This window comes from Dermochelys coriacea, chromosome 5 (assembly GCF_009764565.3).
Source record: "Dermochelys coriacea isolate rDerCor1 chromosome 5, rDerCor1.pri.v4, whole genome shotgun sequence".
In the NCBI taxonomy this organism is placed as follows: Eukaryota; Metazoa; Chordata; order Testudines; family Dermochelyidae; genus Dermochelys; species Dermochelys coriacea.
This window is the reverse complement of record NC_050072.1, coordinates 1,718,771-1,744,941: the sequence shown is the minus strand read 5'-3', so window position 1 is coordinate 1,744,941 and position 26,171 is coordinate 1,718,771. Positions and strand designations below refer to the sequence as shown.

At 45.8% G+C, this 26,171-nt stretch overlaps 1 protein-coding gene across 1 annotated transcript in view; it reads left to right on the top strand.

Moving 5' to 3' along the window:
* Positions 1-26,171, top strand: part of LOC119856188 (phospholipid-transporting ATPase ID-like) — a 133,727-nt gene that overhangs the window by 52,736 nt on the left and 54,820 nt on the right. The window contains 7 exon segments of the mRNA XM_038403408.2: positions 11,377-11,454; positions 11,456-11,491; positions 14,710-14,808; positions 16,143-16,204; positions 17,047-17,119; positions 17,393-17,463; positions 19,018-19,100. Of these exon segments, the coding sequence (XP_038259336.1) occupies positions 11,377-11,454; positions 11,456-11,491; positions 14,710-14,808; positions 16,143-16,204; positions 17,047-17,119; positions 17,393-17,463; positions 19,018-19,100 (502 nt within the window).

The window sequence follows — 26,171 nt, the reverse complement described above, 5'->3', positions numbered from 1 at the left end:
GACTTTGTGACCTTGGACAAGTAGCACCTCTTCTGTGTGTCTCAGTTTCCCCCTCTGTAAAATTAAGATAATACTAATACCTCTTTGGGTGATTGCACAGGTTAACCAGTGTTTGTAAAGCACATCGAGATCCTCAGGTGAAAGATCCGATATAAATACAAAGTGTAGGCAATACATTTTCCTAAGGATTTTCCTGGACACTCAATGTGCGATTAGAATGTAGAACTCACTGCCATAGGATGACAGTGAAGCAAAAATTTAGCCAAATCGAAAAAAGTTTTGGATGGTTACATTATAACAAAAATTCCCAGAGTTATAAAAGTTAATATTAAAAGACTTTTTGGAAGGGAGATAAAACCTGCTCCTTCAGGTTTTAGGCCAATCTCTATTATGAATTAGGATGAGACCTTCATGGGGTCAGATTATCACAAATCTACCCACAGTGGGGTTTCTTGAACCTTCCTTCGACGTGTCTGATGCTGGACATGCTCAGGGGCTGGCCTAGATGGACCTTGGGTCTGTTCAGTCTGCCAGTCCTTGTGTTCCTCCTAGATTCTAGTCCTCTGTGCTGTATGCAGTATTCAATATACCCTGCTTTCAATATACACTCAAGAAAGAGATCTTGGAGTCATCGTGGATAGTTCTCTGAAAACGTCCACGCAGCGGCAATCAAAAAAGTGAACAGGATGTTCGGAATCATTAAAAAAGGAATAGAGAATAAGATGGAGAATATCTTATTGCCCTTGTATAAATCCATGGTACATCCACATCTTGAATACTGTGTACAGATGCGGTCTCCTCATCTCAAAAAAGATATACTGGCATTAGAAAAGGTTCAGAGAAAGGCAACTAAAATGATTAGGGATTTGGAACGGGTCCCATCTGAGGAGAGATTAAAGAGGCTAAGACTTTTCAGCTTGGAAAAGAGGAGACTAAGGGGGGATATGATAGAGGTCTATAAAATCATGAGTGGTATGGAGAAAGTGAATAAGGGAAAGTTATTTACTTGTTCCCATAATATAAGAACTAGGGGCCACCAAATGAAATTCATGGGCAGAAGGTTTAAAACAAATAAAAGAAAGTTCTTCTTCACTCAGCGCACAGTCAACCTGTGGAACTCCTTGCCTGAGGAGGTTGTGAAAGCTAGGACTATAAAAGAGAACTGGATAAATTCATGGAGGCTAAGTCCATTAATGGCTATTAGCCAGGATGGGTAAGGAATGGTGTCCCTAGCCTCTGTTTGTCAGAGGGTGGAGATGGATGGCAGAAGAGAGATCACTGATCATTACCTGTTAGGTTCACTCCCTCTGGGGCACCTGGCATTGGCCGCTGTCAGAGGACAGGATACTGGGCTGGATGGACCTTTGGTCTGAGCCAGTATGGCTGTCCTTATGCTTTTTAGGCCCTTCTGGTTTTTTTTCATGCACCCTGCATTTGTGTGATCAGGGATGAACGCTCTACATGGGGAAGCCACATCGCTTTGTCCTGGGTTACTGTAGCTAAAAGAAAAACAGTGAAATTAGTGTCCAACAATTTTGCAGTGTGGCCCCCTGGAAGGCTGCTGTGGCAATGCAACTGCATTGATGCCCATGCATTGTAGGGAGCAGTGAGCCTGCCAGTCATGCAGCAGCACCTAGCTGCATGTCAGCTACAGCTGTAGCAGAGTTGCTATTTAGACCCAATTTTCCAAATGTTATAACGCAGGGGTTGGCAACCTATGGCACACATGCCAAAGACGGCACGCAAGCTGATTTTTAGTGGCACGCTGCTGCTTGCCTGGTCCCAGCCACTGGCCCCGCTCAGCCCGCTGCCGAACCCAGGCCGGGACCTCAGCAGGCAGCAGTGTGACATTAAAAATCCTGCCCGCCCCGGCCCACTCTTCTCTGCCCCCCCCCCCGGGGCAGGGTGAAGAAGCTTGGTCCTGCCGTGCTGCTGCAGGACAGGTGAACTCCCCCCTCCCCTGCCTCTTCCCCCAGCATGCTGCATTCCTGCCCCTCCTTCTCTCCCTCCCTGCTGTCCATCAGCTGATGGCCCTTGCTGGGGAGGGGGAGAAGTGGACCTGGCTGCTCGGGGAGGAGGCAGAGAAGAGGTGGGGATGGGGCCGTGAGAAAGGGGGGTGGAATCAAGGAGTATTCCCCTCCAGCCCCCTGCCGTGACCCCTGCATCCCCCTCACACACCCAGCCCTCTGTCCTAATCCCTGCACCCCTCACACCCACCCAGCCCTCTGCCCTGACCCCTGCACTCTCCCACACATACCCAGCCCTCTGCCCAGACCCCTGCATCCCTCCACACACGCAGCCCTCTGCTCTGACCCCTGTACCCCTCCACACACCCCAGCCTCCTGCCCTGACCCCTGCACCCCCACACCCCATGTCCTGACTCTTGTACCCCCACCTTCCCACTCCCACCCTGAGCACTAAACGGGAGCTCCTGCACTGCCCCCCCCACATTCCCACCTGCACCTCTCACACCAATGGGAGCTGCCCAGGTAAGCATTCCACCCCCAAACCTCCTGCCCCAACCCTGAGCCTCCTCCCTCATTCTAGCTCCTGGCCAGACCACACCCCAACCCCCTGCCTGCTCCTTCACCCTCAGCCCTGTGCTCAGTGCACTCCCACCCTCAGCTCAGTGCAAAGAGAGAGGAAGAGAATGGGCTAGAACCAGGGAGAATGTAGGTACCCACTGTATGTGGGCAGGGCCAGGATCCCAGACCGGCAGCAGGCTGAGCGGGGCTGGAAGCCGGGACCCTGGTTGGCAGGAGCCAGCGGATGGAACCCCAGACTGGCAGCAGGCTGAGTGGCAAGTGGGCTGAGCCACTCAGCCCACTGCTGGTCTGGGGTCCTGGCCGCTGGCCCCGCGTGACCTGGGTGTTTAGTTGCCTGAGGGTACTAGGAAATGGAATGAAAGGCTCTGGTTCACTTGCGGTTTTCTTGGCGTAATTTATAAACAGGACTAGAATGCAGGAATTGAAAGAAACCACTCCTGCTCACTTCTCATCTCACCTCTGAGATTTCTGGTGCCAAATCCATTTTAATTTAATTCAAGTGTCTTCAAAGCAGATTTACCCATAATGTACATGATTCCCACTAAAGGCTGCTGACAGCTGAAGCCAGTTCCTAGTTCTCAATACTGTCCTCTTGAGTTTGGGGTCCCTATTGTCTCCTTTGTAGGTGGAAGTGACTGTCAATGATATTGGCCAGATGTGTGGGTAAATGACCTCTCTAGAGGCTGATGTGAATGCCTGAGGAAAAAGAAAAGGAGTACTTTTGGAACCTTAGAGACTAACAAATTTGTTAGTCTCTAAGATGCCACAAGTACTCCTTTTCTTTTTGAGAATACAGACTAACACGACTGCTACTCTGAAACTTGCCTGAGGAAAGACGCTTCCGTGGTGAAGACTCAGGACTGGCATTCAAGATAACCTATTCCCAGCTCTGCCACAGCCTCACTGTGTGACTGCGGGTGGGTCGTTTAATCTCGGTGTGTGATGGGGATGATGTTATTCCATTACTTCAGGCCCTGCGATGTGGAGGGAGCCCATTTATGCACATAACCTAGAAATCACGTGCTTTGAATTAACGAGCCAGCTTTAACGGTAGCCTAAAAATGGTAACATTCTGATCTTCTGATGGGAAACATGAATCCCCATCTTGCCATGCCCACAGACAGCTGTCTGATGGCAAGAGACATACAGTGTTGTTTAAAGAAAACAAAAAGATAAACATTTCTCTGACTTCGTGGAGTGCATCCATGAGTCGCTGACTGGGAGATGTATGCCTGGATTTCCATCAAGGAAGGGTTTCATCTCTGCTCTGCTCGAGCACTTTAGATTGGCTTGTACAATAGGATGGAAAATCGAGCTCATGCAGAAGAGAGTTGCCTCTGTTTTTGTGTCTGGACATAGAGAAGAGTTAAGGTAGCCTCTGAAATGGCGTTATCCACAACCATGCCAGTGTGGTGAAGCTGGCCCCCTGCCATGCCGGTAAACGCTTCCCAAGGTGATGGCGTATGCACAGGAGAGGGACTGGATTAGTGAGTGGATTGACAGTGCCCTTTGGTTCACCTTAGAAACAGCTATGCGATAAGGAGCTATATGCCACCAATTCAAATCCATCCCTGCTGGTCACTTTCTAAAAGCTGATTCTGTGCAACATCTGTTCAATTGCCCATACTGGTGGATCTGGAACACCTAGCGGAGAGATGTGCACATCACAGCAACCATTACTGGGCCCCTTGCTGGCTTCTCTGCTGAGAATCCAAGGTCTGAATGGGCCATGGAGACATCCTTAGAGGGGACCTCTCCAGAGCAGGGTTCCAATGACTTGGAGTGACATTGAGTTCATGCTGCTGGTACTAACCCTGTTTGAGAAGACTTCAGTCTCCAGGACTCAGACACTTTTCACCAAGAAAAAAATCAAATGAAAAGAAAATCCAGTGCACCCTTTAAACCATAGCAAGGGGGGAAGTCACTGTATTTCTGCTTGAAAGCCTATTTTGTAAAGTGTTTCTCCAGACCAAGGAAACCACTTCTGGACCTTCTTGCCCCTCCCTATCCCCAGTTGTTGAGTCTTCTCTCATACCTGTGCTTGGTGCAGAGAAACCCCCATTGGCTCCATCTCACTGGCCTTTCCCAGTGTGTCTGTTCATGCTTCGGTAGATGATAGCCACTACCTGTTGTTGTTCTGACTCATCACCTGAATGTGGTCCACCACACCTCACACACAGCATGTCGGACTGTCTTTTTTAAAAAACACCTGCACTATGGTAAAGTTCACTGGGGAGATGCCATGCATGCGGGCCTGGCCTCTCTAACTGGTAGGGCCCTGACAATGGGGAGCTGATTGATCTTCTCCATCTCAGTGAGATAACACCTGACCTATGGAAACAATGACAGATGTTGTTTTGATTACCACACTCCCTGGCTGCCCAGCAAGGTGCAGGCTGCACTGACAGTTGGCACTATGTAGCTTAGTGTGGTTACAAAGCAGAGATGGATCTCACCTGGAACACCTCAGACTTTAGGGAAGTTCATCTCTGGATCCCAACTTCATGGGCTGGGCTGGAATTTTATCAGAGCACTGGATCAGAACTCCCTGAAGCTTTGAGGAAATTCAAACCAAGGTCTGTATTACGTAGCTTGGGCCTTTCTCTAGTTTGAAGAGGTTAGAGGTAGGAATGGCTATTGTATGGACGGCCTGTAATTAAAAGAGAGAAGATGGAAATGGGAAATGTGACCCCAGGGCAATAACAATTGTGGGTTGCCAAGAGAATACTCTTGCTGTATTAATGGATGGCTGCTGAGATACATATTCAGAACCATCTTTGTGGATGCATCAGATCCAGTAGCTTTTTCAGATCCTCAATTTACGAGCTGTTTAAGTAGCTAATGAAATGGAGCTTGGTAAAACCTTCAGGGCCCTGTTATGGTAAACTAAGAAGTCCAGATACCACTGTATGAAATAAATGTGCAAAGACGGAATGAATGTTGTATTGGTGTCTGCATCAGCATGTCACTAGCAAGTGACTCAATGGACAGGTCTGTGCAGTGTCCCAGGGACTTCTGAGCTTGTTAGTGAACTTATGCTACAAAGCCTGGCAACCTTCAGATCATTTGGCTTTTTCCAGTTCTGCATTACCCTACTCTGGCCTTGCATTGCCCTTTCACTCTGCCAACAGTGCCAGTCTCCTTCCTCCGGTAACATAGATTCATAGATACTAAGGTCAGAAGGGACCATTCTGATCATCCAGTCCGACCTCCTGCACAACACAGGCCACAGAATCTCACCCACCCACTCCTACGAAAAACCTCACCTATGTCTGAGCTATTGAAGTCCTCAAATCGTGGTTTAAAGACTTCAAGGAGCAGAGAATCCTCCCTCAAGTGAGCCGCGCCCCATGCTACAGAGGAAGGCAAAAAACCTCCAGGGCCTCTCCAATCTGCCCTGGAGGAAAATTCCTTCCCCACCCCAAATATGGCGATCAGCTAAACCCTGAGCATATGGGCAAGATTCACCAGCCACATACTACAGAAAATTCTTTCCTGGGTAACTCAGATCCCATCCATCTAATATCCCATCTCAAGGGATTAGGCCTATTTACCCTGAATATTTAAAGATCAATTACTTACCAAAATCCAATTATCCCATCATACCATCTCCTCCATAAACTTATCGAGTTTAATCTTAAAACCAGATAGATCTTTTGCCCCCACTGCTTCCCTTGGAAGGTTATTCCAAAACTTCACTCCTCTGATGGTTAGAAACCTTAGTGTAATTTCAAATCTAAACTTCCTGGTGGCCAGTTTATACCCATTTGTTCTTGTGTCCACACTGGTGCTGACCTTAAATAATTCCTCTCCCTCTCCTGTATTTATCCCTCTGATATATTTATAGAGAGCAATCATATCTCCCCTCAACCTTCTTTTAGTTAGGCTAAACAAGCCAAGCTCCTTAAGTCTCCTTTCATAAGACAAGTTTTCCATTCCTCGGATCATCCTAGTAGCCCTTCTCTGTACCTGCTCCAGTTTGAATTCATCCTTTTTAAACATGGGAGACCAGAACTGCACACAGTATTCTAGGTGAGGTCTCACTAGTGCCTTGTATAATGGTACTAAAACCTCCTTATCCCTACTGGAAATGCCTCTCCTGAAACATCCCAAAACTGCATTAGCTTTTTTCACGGCCATATCACATTGGCAGCTCATAGTCATCCTGTGATCAACCAATACTCCAAGGTCCTTCTCCTCTTCCGTTACTTCTAATTGACGCGTCCCAACTTATAACTAAAATTCTTGTTATTAATCCTTAAATCCATAACCTTATACTTCTCACTATTAAATTTCATCCTATTACTATTACTCCAGTTTACAAGGTCATCCAGATCCTCCTGTACAATATCCCGATCCTTCTCTGAATTGGCAATACCTCCCAGCTTTGTATCATCTGCAAACTTTATGAGCACTTTTTGTGCCAAGGTCAGTAATAAAAAGATTAAAAAGATTGGTCCCAAAACTGATCCCTGAGGAACTCCACTGGTAAGCTCTCTCCAGCCTGACAGTTCGCCTTTCAGTAGGACCCATTGCTGTCTCCCCTTTAACCAAATCCTTATCCACCTTTTGATGTTTATATTGATCCCCATCTTTTCCAATTTAACCAATAATTCCCATGTGGCACGGTATCAAACGCCTTACTGAAATCTAGGTAAATTAGATCCACTGCATTTCCTTTATCTAAAAAATCTGTTACTTTTTCAAAGAAGGAGATCAGGTTGGTTTGGCACGATCTACCTTTTGTAAAACCATGTTGTATTTTGTCCCATTTACCATTGACTTCAATGTCCTTAACTAATTTCCTTCAAATTTTTTCCAGGACCTTGCATACTACAGATGTCAAACTAACTGACCTGTAGTTACCCGGATCACTTTTTTCCTTTCTTAAAAATAGGAACTATATTAGCAATTCTCCAATCATTTGGTACAACTCCTGAGTTTACAGATTCATTAAAAATTCTTGCTAATGGGCTTGCAATTTCAGGTGCCAATTCCTTTAATATTCTTGGATGAAGATTATCTGGGCCCCCCCGATTTAGTCCCATTAAGATGTTTGAGTTTCGCTTCTACCTCAGATATGGTAATATCTACCTCCATATCCTCATTCCCATTTGTCATGCTACCATTATCCCTAAGATCCTCTTTAGCCTTATTAAAGACTGAGGCAAAGTATTGGTTTAGATATTGGGCCATGCCTAGATTATCTTTAACCTCCACTCCATCCTCAGTGTTTAGCGTTCCACTTCTTCTTTCTTAGTTTTCTTCTTATTTATATGGCTATAGAACCTTTTACTATTGGTTTTAATTTCCTTTGCAAGGTCCAACTCTACTCGACTTTTAGCCTGTCTCACTTTATCCCTACATGATCTGACCTCAATAAGGTAGCTTTCCTTGCTGATCCCTCCCATCTTCCACTCCCTGTATGCTTTCTGCTTCTTCTTAATCACCTCTCTAAGATGCTTGCTCATCCAGCTTGGTCTACAACTCCTGCCTATGAATTTTTTCCCCTTTCTTGGGATACAGGCTTCTGATAGCTTCTGCAGCTTTGATTTAAAGTAATCCCAGGCCTCCTCTACCTTTAGATCCATAAATTCTTCAGTCCAATCCACTTCCCTAACTAATTTCCTTAATTTTTGAAAGTTAGCCCTTTTGAAATCAAAAACTCTAGTTGCAGATTTATTTTTGTTAATCCTTCCGTTCAGTTTGAACTGAATTAGCTCATGATCACTTGAGCCAAGATTATCCCCTACAACCATTTCTTCTATGAGGTCCTCGCTACTCACCAAAATTAAATCTAAAATGACATCCCCTCTAGTCGGTTCAGCAACTACTTGATGAAGGAATCCATCAGCTATCGCATCTAGGAAAATCTGAGCTCTATTATTATTACTAGCACTGGTCCTCCAGTCTATATCTGGGAAGTTAAAGTCTCCCATGATCACGTAGTTTCCATTAGTATTTACTTTATTAAAAACATTAAAAAGGGCTCTATACATATCGAAATTAGATCCCGGAGGTTTATAGCACACCCCAAGCACTATCGTAGGAGAGGCTCTACTAGTTATCTTCCCCAGTGTAATTTTTGCCCGGACGGACTCTGTCTTATCCATTGCATCGCTTCTTATTTCTTTACATTCTACCTCATCATTGATATACAATGCTACTCCACCCCCTTTACCTTTATTTCTGTCTTTCCTAAACAGCACATACCCTTCAATACCTGTAGTCCAGTCATGACTACTATTTCACCATGTTTCTGTTATCCCTATAATATCTGGTTTCACTTCCTGCACCAGTAGCTCTAGTTCCTCCATTTTGTTACCTAGGCTCCTCACATTGGTGTACAAACATCTTAATTTTTGCCGTTTGGCCTCGCTCACATTTTGTACCCTATTAGGCACAGTCATTCTACAGCCAGTATAACCTATTAGACTGGTATCCACACTGTCCTCGCTCCTGATATATACATTCTCCTACCTACGGCTGTATCCTTTCTTACTTCATCTTCTTCCCTCTCAATGCTAAAATTTGGCGTGGAGATTACCTGGACATCTCCCAACCATCTCCCCCTAATTCCTAGTTTAAAGCTCTCTTTATCAGTTGTCAGAGTAGCAGCCGTGTTAGTCTGTATTCGCAAAAAGAAAAGGAGTACTTGTGGCACCTTAGAGACTAACAAATTTATTAGAGCATAAGCTTTCGTGAGCTACAGCTCACTTCATCGGATGCATTTGGTGGAAAAAACAGAGGAGAGATTTATATACACACACAGAGAGAACATGAAACAATGGGTTTATCATACACACTGTAAGGAGAGTACTTGTGGCACCTTAGAGACTAACAAATTTATTAGAGCATAAGCTTTCGTGAGCTACAGCTCACTTCATCGGATGCATTTGGTGGAAAAAACAGAGATCACTTATCAGTTGTGCCAGCCTTGATCCTAGAAGTCTATTTCCTTCCCTACTCAGATGAAGTCCATCCCGAGAGAACTGTCCTCTGTCCGTGAATGCCTCCCCGTGGCCATACATCCCAAAGCCCTCCTTATAGCACCACTGCCTAAGCCATCTGTTGACAGTCATAATCTTGTCACACCTTTGTTGCCCTTCTCTAGGAACAGGCAGGATCCCACTAAAGATCACCTGAGCCTCAATTTCCTTAAGCGTCTTCCCCAGCCTAGCATAGTCTCCCTTAATACTTTCCAGCGAGAATCTAGCCGTATCATTTGTTCCCACATGAAGGATAATTAGGGGATTCTTTCCTGCTCCCTTTAGGATCCTTTTCAACCTCAAGTCTACATCCCGTATCTTAGCACCCGGAAGACAGCACACCCTTCTATTCTCTGGATTAGCTCTAGTTACAGGCCTCTCTATTCTTCTCAATAAAGAGTCTCCGATCACATAGACCTGCCTTTTCCTGGTGACGGTGCTATTCTCCAGTCTCTCCCCTGTTCCCTCTGGCTGCAAGTTCTTTCCATTCCTATTTTCCCTTATAATCCTCTTCAACCCATCCTGTATCCTCCTGGGGCTCATATTTGGTGTAGTCTCCCTTGACTCTTCCCCTTTTCTATAGGACTAGCCTCTCTTCTCTTCTTCCTTGCTCTTCCACCTTCAGCGACTACCTGTTGAGCCCCTTCTTCATTTTCCAATGCTGCAAACCTGTTCCTGAGCTCTATTTCTCCTTCACTAGCCCGTCTTTTCCTCTGCCTGGTCCTTTTAGTCACATGCTTCCACTGACCACTTTCCTCACCCAGTCTCCCCTCAGAATTCCCCAGCCCTGCTTCCATCTGCAAGTCTGAGCTTTTCCCTTCAGATACCTCATGTCTTTGCTCCATCATCTGCTCAAACCCCTTCTTAAACTCAACCAGACTTTCCACCTGCATCTCCAAACCTCGGATCTTTTCCTCCATCAGCTCTATCAGACGGCATTTCATGCAGAAAAAACTCTTACCAGGTCCCCCCTCCAGGATCATGTACATACCACAGCTTCCACATCCAGTCATCCTCATTGTGTCTTCCACTACAGGAGTCACTCCCGCAGCTGCCTCCGTATCCGTCATCGCCTTCCCACCTAAGTCCTGTTAATCTGGGAAACACAAGTCACACCAAAAAGACCACCCCTCCCCAGCAAAAGCAAATCCCAAACAAGCACCACAATACAAACTCCCCTGTTTATAGCTTGTTTGCTAGTGTCTATGCCACTGCAACATGTCACTGCGGCCCCTCTTCCATGGCACCTGAGCATGAAACTCTCTCGTTGAGCGAAATTACAAGGCCCTCTACTCATTCAGATCCCTCCTAAAGACTCACTCCTGCCATGATGCCTAGAAGGGATCCAGCTGACCTATGCTGACATATCTGAGGATAATTATCGATAGTTTATAGAGTTTCTGTATTTTTAACACTGCATTAACCTTATATTGCTATGAAGTGGCCAAATGCTTTGAACACACTACCCCACAGTTGTACTCCTGCCTCCCTTTCAATGTCTGCCTCCCAGCCTGCTGTCTGTCTGTCTACATCTGGAGCCCGGCAGGGTAGCAGCTGATCCCTGTTTGCTGGTTAGAAAGCAGCTAGCATATTGTGGATGCTACCAGAAACAAACAAAAACTGGTAAAATCTTCGCTCTGTGCCAGTTACAAAGAGCTTACAAATGTGTCTCCCATAATACAGGAAAGTGTTGTGTGCTGGGGGAAAAGGAAATGTTTTTGAGTGGCTGCTATGAACAATGTTATTGCTAAATTTAAACCCGTAAAACCCTGCTGAAATGGGTTGTGCTGCAATTTCTTTTCCTGTTTTACCATCCATTCGTTTGCTTTTTGTTTCCACAGAACAATTCAATTAAAACATCGAAATACAATTTCTTCACTTTCCTGCCTCTCAACCTGTTTGAGCAGTTTCACAGCGAATAGCCAATGCTTATTTTTATTCCTGCTGATTCTGCAGGTAATGATTCACTCTCCTTTTTACCTTTTAATACCTTTTTAACTTCCTTATCTGGCCTCTCCCAATGCCTGGCCGTGGAATAAAGCAAGTCAACCCACAGCCCAAGCAACTGTGCCATAATGTGATTAGCATCTTATAAAACCCAAAAGCAGAGACATAAAACAGGGCAAGAAAGGAAACTTGTCCTGACGAGGTCTGGCAAATGTGGTATAGTTCCTCTCCAGCGGAGTGCCTGTTAGACATGCTGGCTTGATCCCAGGGAAGGGAAGTTTTCGTTCATGTTGAAAAGATGTTGTGCCCATTGTTTCGTCTCCCTGTTCTACAGGTAAGTGTTGCCAACTGCTCTTGGGTTCCCGTGGATGGTTTCCTCCTGCAGCACCTAATGAAACCTGTCCTTATCAATCTATTAAAAGACAAGCTGCTGGTATCTACCAACTTCAATCAGCGGAGAGCCTGGGAGAGAGCTGACTTTGCAAACACTAACATTTTCATGAGACTGGGGGTGTTACAGCAGGAGCTTACACAATTTACAATTTACACAAACCAGAGGCAGATTTCTGCTCTGTACTCAGAGCAGGGGGTGGAATTGTAATGCTGGGACATGTAGGCTTTAATAAAGGAGGTGGGTAGCAGAAGGCACCAGTGTAGAACTCTAAGGCTCATACGGGTCCTGGGCGAAGTTTGCCCAGATCCTGATAGTAATGTGTCTCTGCCCTAAAACTGAACATATCTCACCAGCCTATATCAACATCTCTGCACCTTTGTACTTTGCTCAAACAATGATAAAAGTCCTGTGCTTTGTCATTTCTAAACCATGTCTCTTAATCCTGCTATCAAAGAGCATGGCCCTCATGGAGGACTGATTCTAAGGCAAGTTTGATGTTTTTAGTTTGTCTTTTTAGACTCATCCAAGCACAAACAAGCCTGGCACATTATCCTGTTAGAATCACCTTTGCCATGCTCAGACAACTCAGAAATGACTAACAGAATTTTACTAAACTTAAAACCCTCCTGTAACAATACTGGCTTTGGTGGGACCCAATTGAGAGTACCAATTCAGGACAAATTGCTTAGAGCAGGATAGTTACAGACAAAGGCTGGGGTTTCTCCACGTCTAAGGCACACCAACCAGCCAAACAGAAGGACTTTGGTTTACCCCACTGGCTAACCATAAGTCACATAAGCAGTTCCCTTAGACACCCCAGTTTCCCAGTATCACCACCAATGCGACTTTTATGGGGATGAATGTTATGAAACGAATGCCACAGTAAAGAATAAAGGTTCTCCTGATCCCAAAGGACCAAGCCCCAGACCAGGTCAATATTCAAATCAATAACACAAATCACGCTGTTGCTAATCCTTTAGAATCTAAAGGTTTATTCATAAAAGGAAAAAGATATAGATGAGAGCTAGAATTGGTTCATTGGAATCAATGACAGACAGTAATGGCAAAGTTCTTGGTTCAGGCTTGCAGCAGCGATGGAATAAACTGCAGATTCAAATCAAGTCTCTGGAGAACATCCACAGCTGGGATGGGTCATTCAGTCCTTTGTTCGGAGCTTCAGTTTGTAGTAAGGTTCCTCCAGAGGTCAGAAGCAGGATTGAGGACAAGATGGAGGGGTTTTCAGGGTCTTTGATATTCTCTGCCCGTGGAAGGACCCCTCTTTGTTCTTACTGTGGAAAATCACAGCAGCAAGGTGGAGTTTGGAGTCACATGGGCAAGTCACATGTCCATGCATGATTCAGTTTGCAGGCCGACGCCATTGTTTGCACATTAGTTTGAACGTTCCCAGGAAAGCTCAGATGTGGAATGGCGTCTCCCAAAGTTCATTGCAGTTAAGTATGTCTTGATTGGACACTTATTGAGAATAGTTCTTTCTCAAGAAGCTGACCAAATGCTTCACTGAGTCTACTTAGAATCAAAACACATTAAGATACAAGTACATTGCCCATATTCATACCTTCAACTACAAAATGATACACACATACAGATGGCATAATCATAACCAGCACAGTGTAACCTTTTTATAGACACCTCACATGACAATCTTTGTACAATATTTTCTGCAAATATATAACAGAGGTTGCAACAATGATCTATATGGTCATAGTTTATGTCAATAACATCACACCTCCCCTATGTGCTGAGAGCAAACCTGGGAAATTTCAGCTCACAGGGACATTTTTCAGGAAATCATAAGAACCTAAAAGCCAGGCTTATAGTGAAAGTGCCTCCTCACCCATAACTACAGCCTTGTTACTGGTAGAAGATACTGTGGCTGTTGGTCTTTAATCTATAGATGAGATTTATCAGGTAGGTCCCTCTATACTCTTCAGCAATGTCTTTTGCTGAACCATTAAAGGTGAGCCATAAATAAAAAATGTTTGTGCTTTTTTATTGCCTTGTTCAAGATGGGCTCAGAGAGATGGCTATTGGTCTTTTACCTTTTAGTTTTTCCGCTGTTTGACCACCACCACCACCACCTCCTAAAAATATCAGCTCCTTGCCCTTTCTTCTTTTACTCAGAGGACTTTGGTGATATTTGTAGGACTTGGAATAGGACAGTGTAGCAGAACATGGAATCCCAAGCTGCATCTCTCCCATTCTGAGGGCTTTTCTGAGCTAGAAATTTGTACTGCTGTAACCGGTATAGATAAACTACACCACCCCCTAGTGTGGACAGTTATCTTAGTATAAAGGTGCTTATGCTAGGGGTGCTATTCCCGTATGGGGAAAAGTCACATTTACACCACTGTAACTATGTCCACACTTGGCATTTTACCAGTAAAATAATCTCCCCTCCCCCACTGAGTCAGATCAGTTTAACTCTTAAGTGTGGGCCAGAGCTAAGCCTCCCCCGTTCTTCACAATCAAGGACTGGGATAGCCTATCGAGGTAGCCACCATCCCAGGCCTCCAAATGCCAGTGCCGCAGTCCACCAGAAAAGGGACTTGATATTTTGAATGTAAAAACAACAGAGGGAAATAAATCCCTTTCCTTTCCCAAGACCCCCTGGTCCCTTTTTACACAAAGGATGGTTTTCCTTTGTGGGTTTGTGTGTAAATGATTGCACAGAATTTCCACCTTTTTCTGTGATTTGTATGCAGAGTAAAATCTTTTAGCAGCCTCCCTAGGATCCAGTGTTTTGTTTCAGGCTATTTACTTGTTTGCTGCATTGGCTGTAAAGTTTTAAACCCCAGCTTTTTTTCTCCTGCAGCTCATTCCTGAGGTTTCCTCCTTGTCTTGGTTTACGACGGTGGTGCCGCTGGTGCTGGTGCTGACTGTGTCGGGCGTCAAGGATGCCATTGATGATTTTGTAAGATGATTGGATTTCCCACTCTTAGTTCAGAGTGTGTCTGTGATTCCCAGTGACATGATCAAACAAAACACTGTCAATCAATATAGCCGGAGGGGTTCGGTTGCAGAGTTTGTCTATGGCCAATATGGGGCACTGCGGTCAGTTGAATCACCTAAATAAGTAGCTAGATTTTCAGCAGTCCTGAGCACCAACAGCTCCCGCTGACTTTCATGGGAACTGTGGGGGGTGCAACACTTCTGAAAATCAGGCCACTTATTTAGCTGCCTGAATACGGATGGAGGAGTCTGTTCTCAGGCACCCGTGTTGGAAAACCTTGGCTCAGCACCATAGAACCCACTGCAGATCTGCGCTAGGAAAGCACATGGGGGGAGAAGGGGAAGTTGGGTCAGATTGTTTAGAGGTGTTCGGCATTAGCCTAACTCTGTTCCCATTGGAGTTGGTGGTAAAAGTCCAATTGGCTGCAATGGGAGTGGAGTGAGGCCCTGCTGCTGAGTGCTTTCCAAAATCCCATTGCATGTGCGTTGGCACGCGGGTTCCTGTGCTCCTTCTAACAACTCTGGTCACTGAGTCCAGTCACACAAGGGGTCGGTGCAGTTCTGAATGAGACCGAACAAACTCTCATTCTGAAGTATGGGCAGTGTAGAGCCCTCTTAAGATATAGGGGACGCACCCAGAACCCTTATGGCCATTTCATGTAGCAGCAGTGAAATGGTTACCTCCAAGCACCTTATCTGCAGAACTGTGGCAGTCAAGGCCAGCCTGGGGTTTTGTGGGACTCCAGGTTAAGTGACACAGCAGGGCCCATCTATCTCTTTCTCTTCAGAGTGGGCCCTTCCATAGCAGGACCCTTCTTGGCTGTCAGTCTCTGTCCCAGACAGCCCCCTGCACCAGATGCTGCCAGAGTTCAATGTGGACTTGATAATTCAACCTAAAATGCTGGGTGGAGAGACCCCCAGAGCGGTGGAATGGAGTCTTTGCTCATGGGTGGCATATTGATGGCGAACAACCAAAACCACTGGTTGTCTTAAAGTGCAGGGGTCAAGGGCAGCAGCCCCTGTGAAGGGTTGGCCCTGGTAATGGTTATGGGTATTTCCCCTCTTCTGTCTTTCAGAGTAATTTTGATTTCTGATGTAACTGAACAAGGTTTCCCCTAAACAGGAGGGTTAAGAGCATAGGAAAAGTTATGGCACTATTCTGTCCTTGCATTTATGCCCTTAGCATTTCCCCAGCTGGGCAGGAATCCTGAAATGGGATTGCTTTATCCTCTGATCACACACATTTGGTTTCTGTGGAGTTTCTTCTAACACCCGATCAACTTTTATGTTTTTCAGAATCGATACAAAAGTGACAATCATGTCAATAACCGTCCCGTCCAGGTGCTGATTAATGGCAGGTAAATCTTATTTCTTTACGGAAATTTTGGCTGAAGGTTTGTCTCCAGGAGACGATTCTTCAAAAACTCAAAATGTCTGACAGATTCAACAAATGTGACTATTAAAGCTCCATACTATGTACATTCTATTGTCTGCATTCTACTTCCACTGGCGATCATGGCAGCTTTGTTTTAAGGTATTATTTTACCTTATGGGATCCCAAAGTCTGCTCTGCTTCCCTAGATTTCACTGTGCAGTCTTCAGTTCAAGTAGCATGACAAATATCCCAGGAAAGTTCATTGTTCACAGTGCTGTGTGTTATTGTTTGGTTAATGTATCTGGTTAATAGTAGCAAAAGGTACTGTCACTTTGTCAGTGTAAAAAGAAAAGGAGTACTTGTGGCACCTTAGAGACTAACAAATTTATTTGAGCATAAGCTTTCATGAGCTACAGCTCACTTCATCGGATGCATTCAGTGGAAAATACAGTGGGGAGATTTATATACACACACAGAGAACATGAAACAATGGGTTTTATCATACACACTGTAAGGAGAGTGATCTAGTAGAATAGTGCACAGGTAACATGTTTATATTATGGAGCCTACTTCTCAACTGCCTGTGTGTGTAAACCTCTCCCATTTATTACTGGTTTATATTGGTAGTGGCTAGGAGCTGGTCATGGACCCGTGCCCCTTTGTGCTACTGCTGAACAGACACAGAACAGAATGACAGTCCCTGCCCCCAACAGCTCACTGTCAAGTCCTAATATTACTGATGAACGGGCTTCAAGTGCACCGCTGACTCTCTCAGGGTCGGAGTGCTTTACAGAGTGACTATTTAAAGGGAACTTTCTCTTGCAGTTTGAAGGACGATAAATGGATGAATATCCAAGTGGGAGACATCATAAAACTAGAGAACAACAATTTTGTGACGGTGAGTGCAGTTTGTTGTAGCCACATGCACTGTGACTCTCTGGAATTTCTCTTCAGACAAATAAACAAGTTATTCAGTAGTGACGCTAACTGGCTCAGAGATTTTCAAATACATTTTCAGTTTGGAGAAGTCAGTTGAACTTGTAGTGTTACTGTGTCCTCTGTCCTGAGATCTCAAGGTAACCTGTGGTCTCCTGTGGTCAAGGTAATGTCACTCTGGCTGTTTTTCTGTGGCTGTGTTAGCTCATACTGCCCTGGTTTTATTTGTGTTCAGGCAGATTTACTGTTACTCTCAAGCAGTGAGCCGCACAGCCTGACATACATCGAGACGGCTGAACTGGATGGGTAAGTGGGTCTGGCCCTGGGGCTGCAAACACAAGGCTAATTTTTGCATGGTGAATCCTGATATTGTGAGGCCCATCTGCTTCTGTGGTCTTGATGCTGCCTAGTCCAGAGATGAATCCACAGAGCATGGATTGTTCCTGCCAGGAGACCCATGACCTGACTGCACACAGCAAGTGTAGGGTGATCGTGTTTTCTAACCCTACAGTAGAATGCTCTTTCAGCATCACCTCCAATATAAGCATCTTCTCTTTTCTATCTAGAGAACACTGCATGTCAAGTGAGATCTCTGCCTGTGGCACATTCTCCTGCCCATGCACTGATCCTGTGGTTCCCAAAGAGTCACATCTCATTTCACTTTCCTGTTAAGTGCATTTGAGCATGAGATGGAGGCATAATTGTTTGCCTTAAACTTGCCCTGGGTAAAGATTGTGCTCTACTGTTCGCTACTTACTCCTCTGAACAGTTCTCTCATGAGGGATACAGCTTTTGTTTCAGTCAGTGGCCCATAATGAGTGATCCTCTGGGAAGTGTCTTGAGCAGAGTACCAATGGCTGCCTCCCCAGCAGTATCCCAACAATGGCAGGATCCTCACATGCAGAGGTCTTGGCCCGTTTTACTCATGCTGGCAATTCTGGTAGCACTCGTTGATGGTTTACAATGCATGTCCCTGGAATACCTCACATTAGCAGCAATAGCTCTGTGGTTTTATGTTCACCCCGGCTGTTCTTCTCAACCACTTTTCTATCTGTGTGAACAACAATCACTCCCAGCATCGCCCTAGTGACCCATTGTATTCCATCACTCTGCATCGTGGCCAGCTGGCCACAAGTCCGAGGGCCACACTCAGTTCCTGTTAGTTGGGAAAAGGTGGTGCCACCCTCATCTGTAGGGCCAGATTCTGTACTACCAGTTCTCGGTGGCATGGAGCCAGCCTCAGGTGTGGGTTATGGCCTGGCTTTGTGGGCTCAGATGCCTAAGCAAAACCTGAGAGAATGCCAAACCTCAGGGAAGGCTGCATAGAACCTGCGTAGCCATTCAAGCCCTCCCGCTGCCCCAAGTGAGTTCTAGGGGATAATGCATGGGGAACTGACCATTGCTGTGCTTCTCTGAGGTCCGTGGGAGAGCACCCTCCCCTACCTGGCTGCCCCAGGGTTGCAGTAACTTCTGCAGGCCCCAGAGTGCAGTGATAGAGGTGCTCAAATACTACAGGGATGCGTGTGGTGTAAGAACTTAGTTGGACAGAGGGCTGCTCAGAAAGCTGACATGAGCAGCTCGGCGCTTTGCAGTGATGGCATGAGACCAGAGCCCTCTGACCCTCTTCTGCACCAGGCCCAGTGTACCGCAGGATCAGCTGACTTGGTGCAGAGCCAGTTTATACAGTGGCAAGGGACTGCCACTTTGTGGCCATGTAAAAATGGTCCTGATTTGACTGTTAGTAAGGAGATGAAGCCTGGAGACCCTGCACGCTCCATCTGGACCCTAATGAATGAGATTAGCTCCAGGAACAGAAGAGTGACCAGTCATGTAGGAGTTTAACTCATGCTTTTATTATAGAGAAACCAACCTCAAAGTGAAGCAGGCACTGACAGTCACTGCGGAGCTGGGAGAGGACCTTCAGAAACTGACTGATTTCAACGGTGAGTGCAGGGAAACATGAAAGTCCCAAAACATTTCCCCTAAGGCCTGAATTCCACCCAAAGCTGGAATTCTCTTCTCCAAGCCACACTGCAGACCCCTGGTGTCCACTCTGCCCTGGGTCCTTCTGCCCAGCGCTCCCAGGGATAGCAGCGTCACACCGTGCAGATCAGATCTTGTGTGCTGCCATTGACTGCAATGGGTGGGCAGTCACATGGTGCAGTGCACTAAGCCTGTCACTTTGTGTCTGTCTAGGCTTGTTGAGACCCCATCAAATCCTCCATGTAAGGCTCCTGCAACCACCCCATGGGAAACAGAACAGGTAGTCACTGCACTGAATTCACCGAGAGGGTTTGATTCTGATCTCAGAGCAGTTTTACACAGATGTAAGTCCATTGACTTTAGAGCAGTTACACTTCATTTACACCAATGTTAGGAGCAGAACCAGCCACTCTGCACACAGGGTGGATTACTTGGATTTCTCAGTTTAGAGCTTTGCACTTTTGTCCTTTCACTGTTTTCTCAACGGCACCAAAAAGGCGAATCTGAAAGTGTTTTGCTGTCACTGCCTGGCAGCTAACGCACTGAAAGTCCAGGGGTGCTGTGAAATGTGTCCCTGCCACATCACATGTTCCATGGGCCTGCTAGACAGGTGTCCATGTCACAGAAATCACACTCGGTGCTATTTCCTCCCCCAGTCACAGCATAATCAGCCAAGGACAAAAGACTAGACTTATTTTTTCGTAACCTCCTAGAGCTACAGTTCAGGCAAGGACCTGCAAGGCCGACTTCTCTGACTTGGCTTTTTCTAACCTAAACACTTGGCAACATGCACAAAAAAACCTCAACACAACCCTACAGAAACAAAACATTCCATTGTGCACAAAGGTCTCCTGCTGGGAGAGGACAAGACAGAGAACATGTGACAGATGCTAGTCATATCGCTCAAAGCCCAACTAGAAGGTGCTTAGGTACCTTGAGCATGAGGGTGATAAGAGAACCCATATGGAATGGAATGGCGCAGAGCAGTGGTGTAGTTGAGCTTATAATGCTACTCTCCCTGTTCTCTGGGGACTTTTCTTGAGCACCAGATTCATAGGAAATAAAAGCTAAATGACTGAAATGAGTCAATGACTCCACTGTCATATCCATGATAAATGGCAGAATGGTGATCAGCTGGTCCATATGTCAAAGATCTCGGAATGTCTCTAAGCCATGCAGTCCAAAGGGGCTGCTAGACACCCTCTTTCTACAGTGGGATCTTATGGAACAATATTCTTAGTCTGATTTCTCAGTTGTGCGACAACACCTTTTCACTGGATTTCTCGCAAGTGAGGCCTGTGGTTCTGGGCTTTCATATTTCCAGAGCTCTTGTATATATACTTTTATTGCTGCAATGGGAAGCCCTCTGTAAATGACTGGCCTTCCCTGAGTGAGGGATTCAAACCCTTTTTTACTGAAGAGGCCATGGCGTGTAACAATGTGGAAACCAAAATCTTCGTTTTAAGTTAGAGAACTCCTTTCTCAGACAGTTTGTCTAACAAGGATCAAAACAACTGCGTTTTCTAAATGAGCATAACTCGATTCAACAAATGTTTCAAAATCTTTTACAAAGTTAAAATTATTCCCTTATCTTATGTTTAATTTTTACAAATTCTAGTTTTGTTTTAAATAAAAGGGGCCCTATTTGTGATATCTAAAGTGAAAATAAAATACTTCCTGTTGTGACTAATATTTGGAAAAGTACTGGGAAGAGGGCCTGGGATTAGACCTAACCTCACATTTCTCTAGCTAACCTCTGTACAAGTATTAAATATTTTATGGAGCCTTTCATGCAAGGGCTTCATGGGGCAGGAAGAGAGGAGAAGGTGGGATGACTAATTCACAAAGGCAGTGAAGCAAAAAGCTTAGTCCAGAGCATGGTATTTGTTGGTACTGTGCTGGGTCAGGTACGAGGGATTTTTCCAGCAGAAGAACTTTATTTATTGTTAGACTTGGGGAAGTGGGAAACATGAGAGGAAACAATAATCCGGTATCAGTTAGCTACCGCTGGCCAGGTCAGAGCTTCATGGGGTTTAAACCTTTTGGGTAAAATGGATTCAGCGGGTGTCCAATAACTTCCCACCAGTAACTGTAGTCAAGGCAGGATCACTGGGTGAGATATTATGGCCTCTCTTGTACGGGTCAGGCGAGATGATCACTAAGGTCTTTTCTGGCCTTACAAGCTGTATGTCTGTTAGTACCAACACAGCATAGTTACTGGAGATGACCCTCATAGAATCATAGAATATCAGGGTTGGAAGGGACCCCAGAAGGTCATCTAGTCCAACCCCCTGCTCAAAGCAGGACCAAGTCCCAGTTAAATCATCCTAGCCAGGGCTTTGTCAAGCCTGACCTTAAAAACCTCTAAGGAAGGAGATTCTACCACCTCCCTAGGTAACGCATTCCAGTGTTTCACCACCCTCTTAGTGAAAAAGTTTTTCCTAATATCCAATCTAAACCTCCCCCATTGCAACTTGAGGCCATTACTCCTCGTTCTGTCATCTGCTACCATTGAGAACAGTCTAGAGCCATCCTCTTTGAAACCCCCTTTCAGGTAGTATGAAAGCAGCTATCAAATCCCCCCTCATTCTTCTCTTCTGCAGACTAAACAATCCCAGCTCCCTCAGCCTCTCCTCATAAGTCATGTGCTCTAGACCCCTAATCATTTTTGTTGCCCTTCGCTGTACTCTTTCCAATTTATCCACATCCTTCTTGTAGTGTGGGGCCCAAAACTGGACACAGTACTCCAGATGAGGCCTCACCAGTGTCGAATAGAGGGGAACGATCACGTCCCTCGATCTGCTCGCTATGCCCCTACTTATACATCCCAAAATGCCATTGGCCTTCTTGGCAACAAGGGCACACTGCTGACTCATATCCAGCTTCTCGTCCACTGTCACCCCTAGGTCCTTTTCCGCAGAACTGCTGCCGAGCCATTCGGTCCCTAGTCTGTAGCGGTGCATTGGATTCTTCCATCCTAAGTGCAGGACCCTGCACTTATCCTTATTGAACCTCATTAGATTTCTTTTGGCCCAATCCTCCAATTTGTCTAGGTCCTTCTGTATCCTATCCCTCCCCTCCAGCGTATCTACCACTCCTCCCAGTTTAGTATCATCCGCAAATTTGCTGAGAGTGCAATCCACACCATCCTCCAGATCATTTATGAAGATATTGAACAAAACGGGCCCCAGGACCGACCCCTGGGGCACTCCACTTGACACCGGCTGCCAACTAGACATGGAGCCATTGATCACTACCCGTTGAGCCCGACAATCTAGCCAGCTTTCTACCCACCTTATAGTGCATTCATCCAGCCCATACTTCCTTAACTTGCTGACAAGAATGCTGTGGGAGACCGTGTCAAAAGCTTTGCTAAAGTCAAGAAACAATACATCCACTGCTTTCCCTTCATCCACAGAACCAGTAATCTCATCATAAAAGGCGATTAGATTAGTCAGGCATGACCTTCCCTTGGTGAATCCATGCTGACTGTTCCTGATCACTTTCCTCTCCTCTAAGTGCTTCAGGATTGATTCTTTGAGGACCTGCTCCATGATTTTTCCAGGGACTGAGGTGAGGCTGACCGGCCTGTAGTTCCCAGGATCCTCCTTCTTCCCTTTTTTAAAGATGGGCACTACATTAGCCTTTTTCCAGTCATCCGGGACTTCCCCGTTCGCCACGAGTTTTCAAAGATAATGGCCAAGGGCTCTGCAATCACAGCCGCCAATTCCTTCAGCACTCTCGGATGCAATTCGTCCGGCCCCATGGACTTGTGCACGTCCAGCTTTTCTAAATAGTCCCTAACCACCTCTATCTCTACAGAGGGCTGGCCATCTCTTCCCCGTTTTGTGTTGCCCAGCAGAGCAGTCTGGGAGCTGACCTTGTTAGTGAAAACAGAGGCAAAAAAAGCATTGAGTACATTAGCTTTTTCCACATCCTCTGTCACTAGCTTGCCTCCCTCATTCAGTAAGGGGCCCACACTTTCCTTGGCTTTCTTCTTGTTGCCAACATACCTGAAGAAACCCTTCTTGTTACTCTTGACATCTCTTGCTAGCTGCAGCTCCAGGTGCGATTTGGCCCTCCTGATATCTTTCCTACATTCCCGAGCAATATTTTTATACTCTTCCCTGGTCATATGTCCAACCTTCCACTTCTTGTAAGCTTCTTTTTTATGTTTAAGATCCGCTAGGATTTCACCATTAAGCCAAGCTGGTCGCCTGCCATATTTACTATTCTTTCGACTCATCGGGATGGTTTGTCCCTGTAACCTCAACAGGGATTCCTTGAAATACAGCCAGCTCTCCTGGACTCCCTTCCCTTCATGTTAGTCCCCCAGGGGATCCTGGCCATCTGTTCCCTGAGGGAGTCAAAGTCTGCTTTCCTGAAGTCCAGGGTCCGTATCCTGCTGCTTACCCTTACCCTAACACCATCCTGGTTTTAGCACGAGATGTTAGTCAGGGTGTTCTTGGTGCTGGAGTCTCAGCTCTAGAATTCACTTCCCTTAGTTCACCTGTAAAGCCTCTCGCTTCTCCCAGGCTCTTCTTGAGTAGAGAGGGTGGAGAGAAGGTTGTAGTGGGAGAGAGCTGGTTACCCGAGAATTAGGGATTTAGAGGTCTGTGTGGCTTTTCAGAGATTCCAAGGTTAGAAGGAACCACTGATCATCTAGTCAGACCTTGTGCATAGCACAGGCCACTACACTGCCCTGAATTAATTCCTGTTTCAAGTCCAATAGCTGTGGCTGAAATAGAGCAGATCTTTTAGAAAAACATCCAATCTTGAATTAAAAATTGCCCATGATGGGGAATCCACCATGGCCCTTGGTAAGTTGTTCCTATAGTTAATGACCCTCACTATTAAAAATGTGTGCCTTATCTCCAGCCTGAATTTATCTAGCTTCAACTTCCAGCAATAGGATCTTGTTAGACCTTTGTCTCCTAAATTAAAGAGCCTGTTGGTACATGTCCCATGTAGGTACTTACAGAATGAGATCAAGTCACGTCAGCTTTCTCTTTGTTAAGCTAAATAGATTGAGCTCTCGGAGTCTGGCATTAGCTAGCATGTTTTCTAATCCTTTAGTCATTTCTGAACCCTTGATCTAACTGTTGATTTGAAGAATAGTTTTTATACTAATTGCAGCTGGGCCTTAGAGTAGTGGGTGAGCACATTTTATAACAAGAGATAATTATAGAATATGGAAGCAGAATCCACCCCTCTAGCCATCGTGAATTTGGTGGGTCAGCTGCATGGCCAGCAACAAGCATGTCTTCCTTCAGGTTCCAAAGAGATTCAAGGGATGGAACAGAAGAGACTAAAATATAGTGGGCCGAAGAGGGACACTTGACTATTAATTATGGCCATGCATACGGTCATCAGACCTTAATTTCCCCGTTGTGCTTATTAGAGTCTGAGAGAAAACTGACAGGTTTCATAGTAGCAGCCGTGTTAGTCTGTATTCGCAAAAAGAAAAGGAGTACTTGTGGCACCTTAGAGACTAACAAATTTATTAGAGCATAAGCTTTCGTGAGCTACAGCTCACTCATCGAGCTGTAGCTCACGAAAGCTTATGCTCTAATAAATTTGTTAGTCTCTAAGGTGCCACAAGTACTCCTTTTCTTTTTGAGAGAAAACTGAATAGGTGAATGTACCCGGCTGACAGCGTTAGCTGGAACCCTGACTCTGCTAGTACATGATGGTGCTGCTGGGAAAGGGCTACCAGTGGTTTTGACTCACTGTGTCAAGTGACTCATTATCCTCCCTAGATATAAGGGAGGCAGGGCCAGCTTCCTTGCTTGAGAGAGAAAGGGGGATCGAGAGTGTGGGCTGAGCAGTCCTTGGGAGGGAACTCTGGGAATAACTAAGCTTGCAGACAGGACTTCAGCTGGATTTTGTGTGTTGTTTGAGCATTGTTTGTTAATAAAACCATACCCCACTTAATCCATAGGGATTAAGTTCTGACCTGCTACCACTTGAGGGGACTGTGTTTAGGGCAGGGTGAGGAAACCATGAGCTCACAGGAGTTAAGTTCTTAAAATAGCTCTTCTCCACTTTATGGAGGGTCCTCTGCAGCCCTGCTAGAGCTTCGGGGATTGTTACACACACACACACACACTTTGAAAACGCCCCACCTTCTAGCCCATATTATGGCCATGGTCCTTTGGGCTACAAAGTCCTCGATAAAGCATTCCCACCTGCACACAGTGCTCCCAGCCCCTGCTGCACGCCTGTCTCTAAGGCCTGGTTAAGTGGAGGTCTGTGCTTTGCGGGAGTGGGTGGGGGAGAGGAGGCTTATATTGAAGCATGCTTATTCCTTTGCACCCAGCAATTCTTCCTGCCTTTTCACAGATGCTCTCCTTGCTTATCTTATGAGCCCTTTCCTGCTTCATTTCTTTGGGTGCCAATATGTAGTCACACAGTCAGTGGGGCATCCCAAGTGGTGTAGACTGCACCAATCCAGTGTTGTAATGGGCAGAGTTACAGTACCTCTAAAGAAACCTGATCAGGTATGTTCCTTGTTTGCAATATCATCTCCTCTGTTGTCCCTAGTCTATTCCATCAGTGATGGCTGCTCTTGTGACGTAGTTTGGAAGTCTAGCCTAGTGTGGGCCTTCAACTCACTAACAAGGCTGCTGCAGGAGGCAGTGGTGCAGCCCGTGCTTGCCAGGTCAGGGTTGTCTTCTGTGTGAGATTCTATTCAACGTTGTTGTCTGCATGTATGTGTGTTCTCAGCATGTAGCTGTTCCACTGCCCTCCAGTACACTCTGCTGCTTGCAATTTATTCTCGGGCTGCTTTGGGATTATTTCATGCTGTGAAGTGTCCATCAGGTCATCTGTCCATCGGTATTTGTTGAAGGCCTCTACCAATGCTGTTCTGGGTGCTGGAGCAGGCCAGTTTATGACTGAGGGGCTGGCAAGGAGAAGGGCATCTCCGTTGGGTTCTGCCAGGTGAAAGAGAGGGTTGGTGGCACTTATCAGCTAGGGACATGACATGGCCTCAAAGGGCAGGGCACCATCCTGTGTTCAATGGCAAAGGA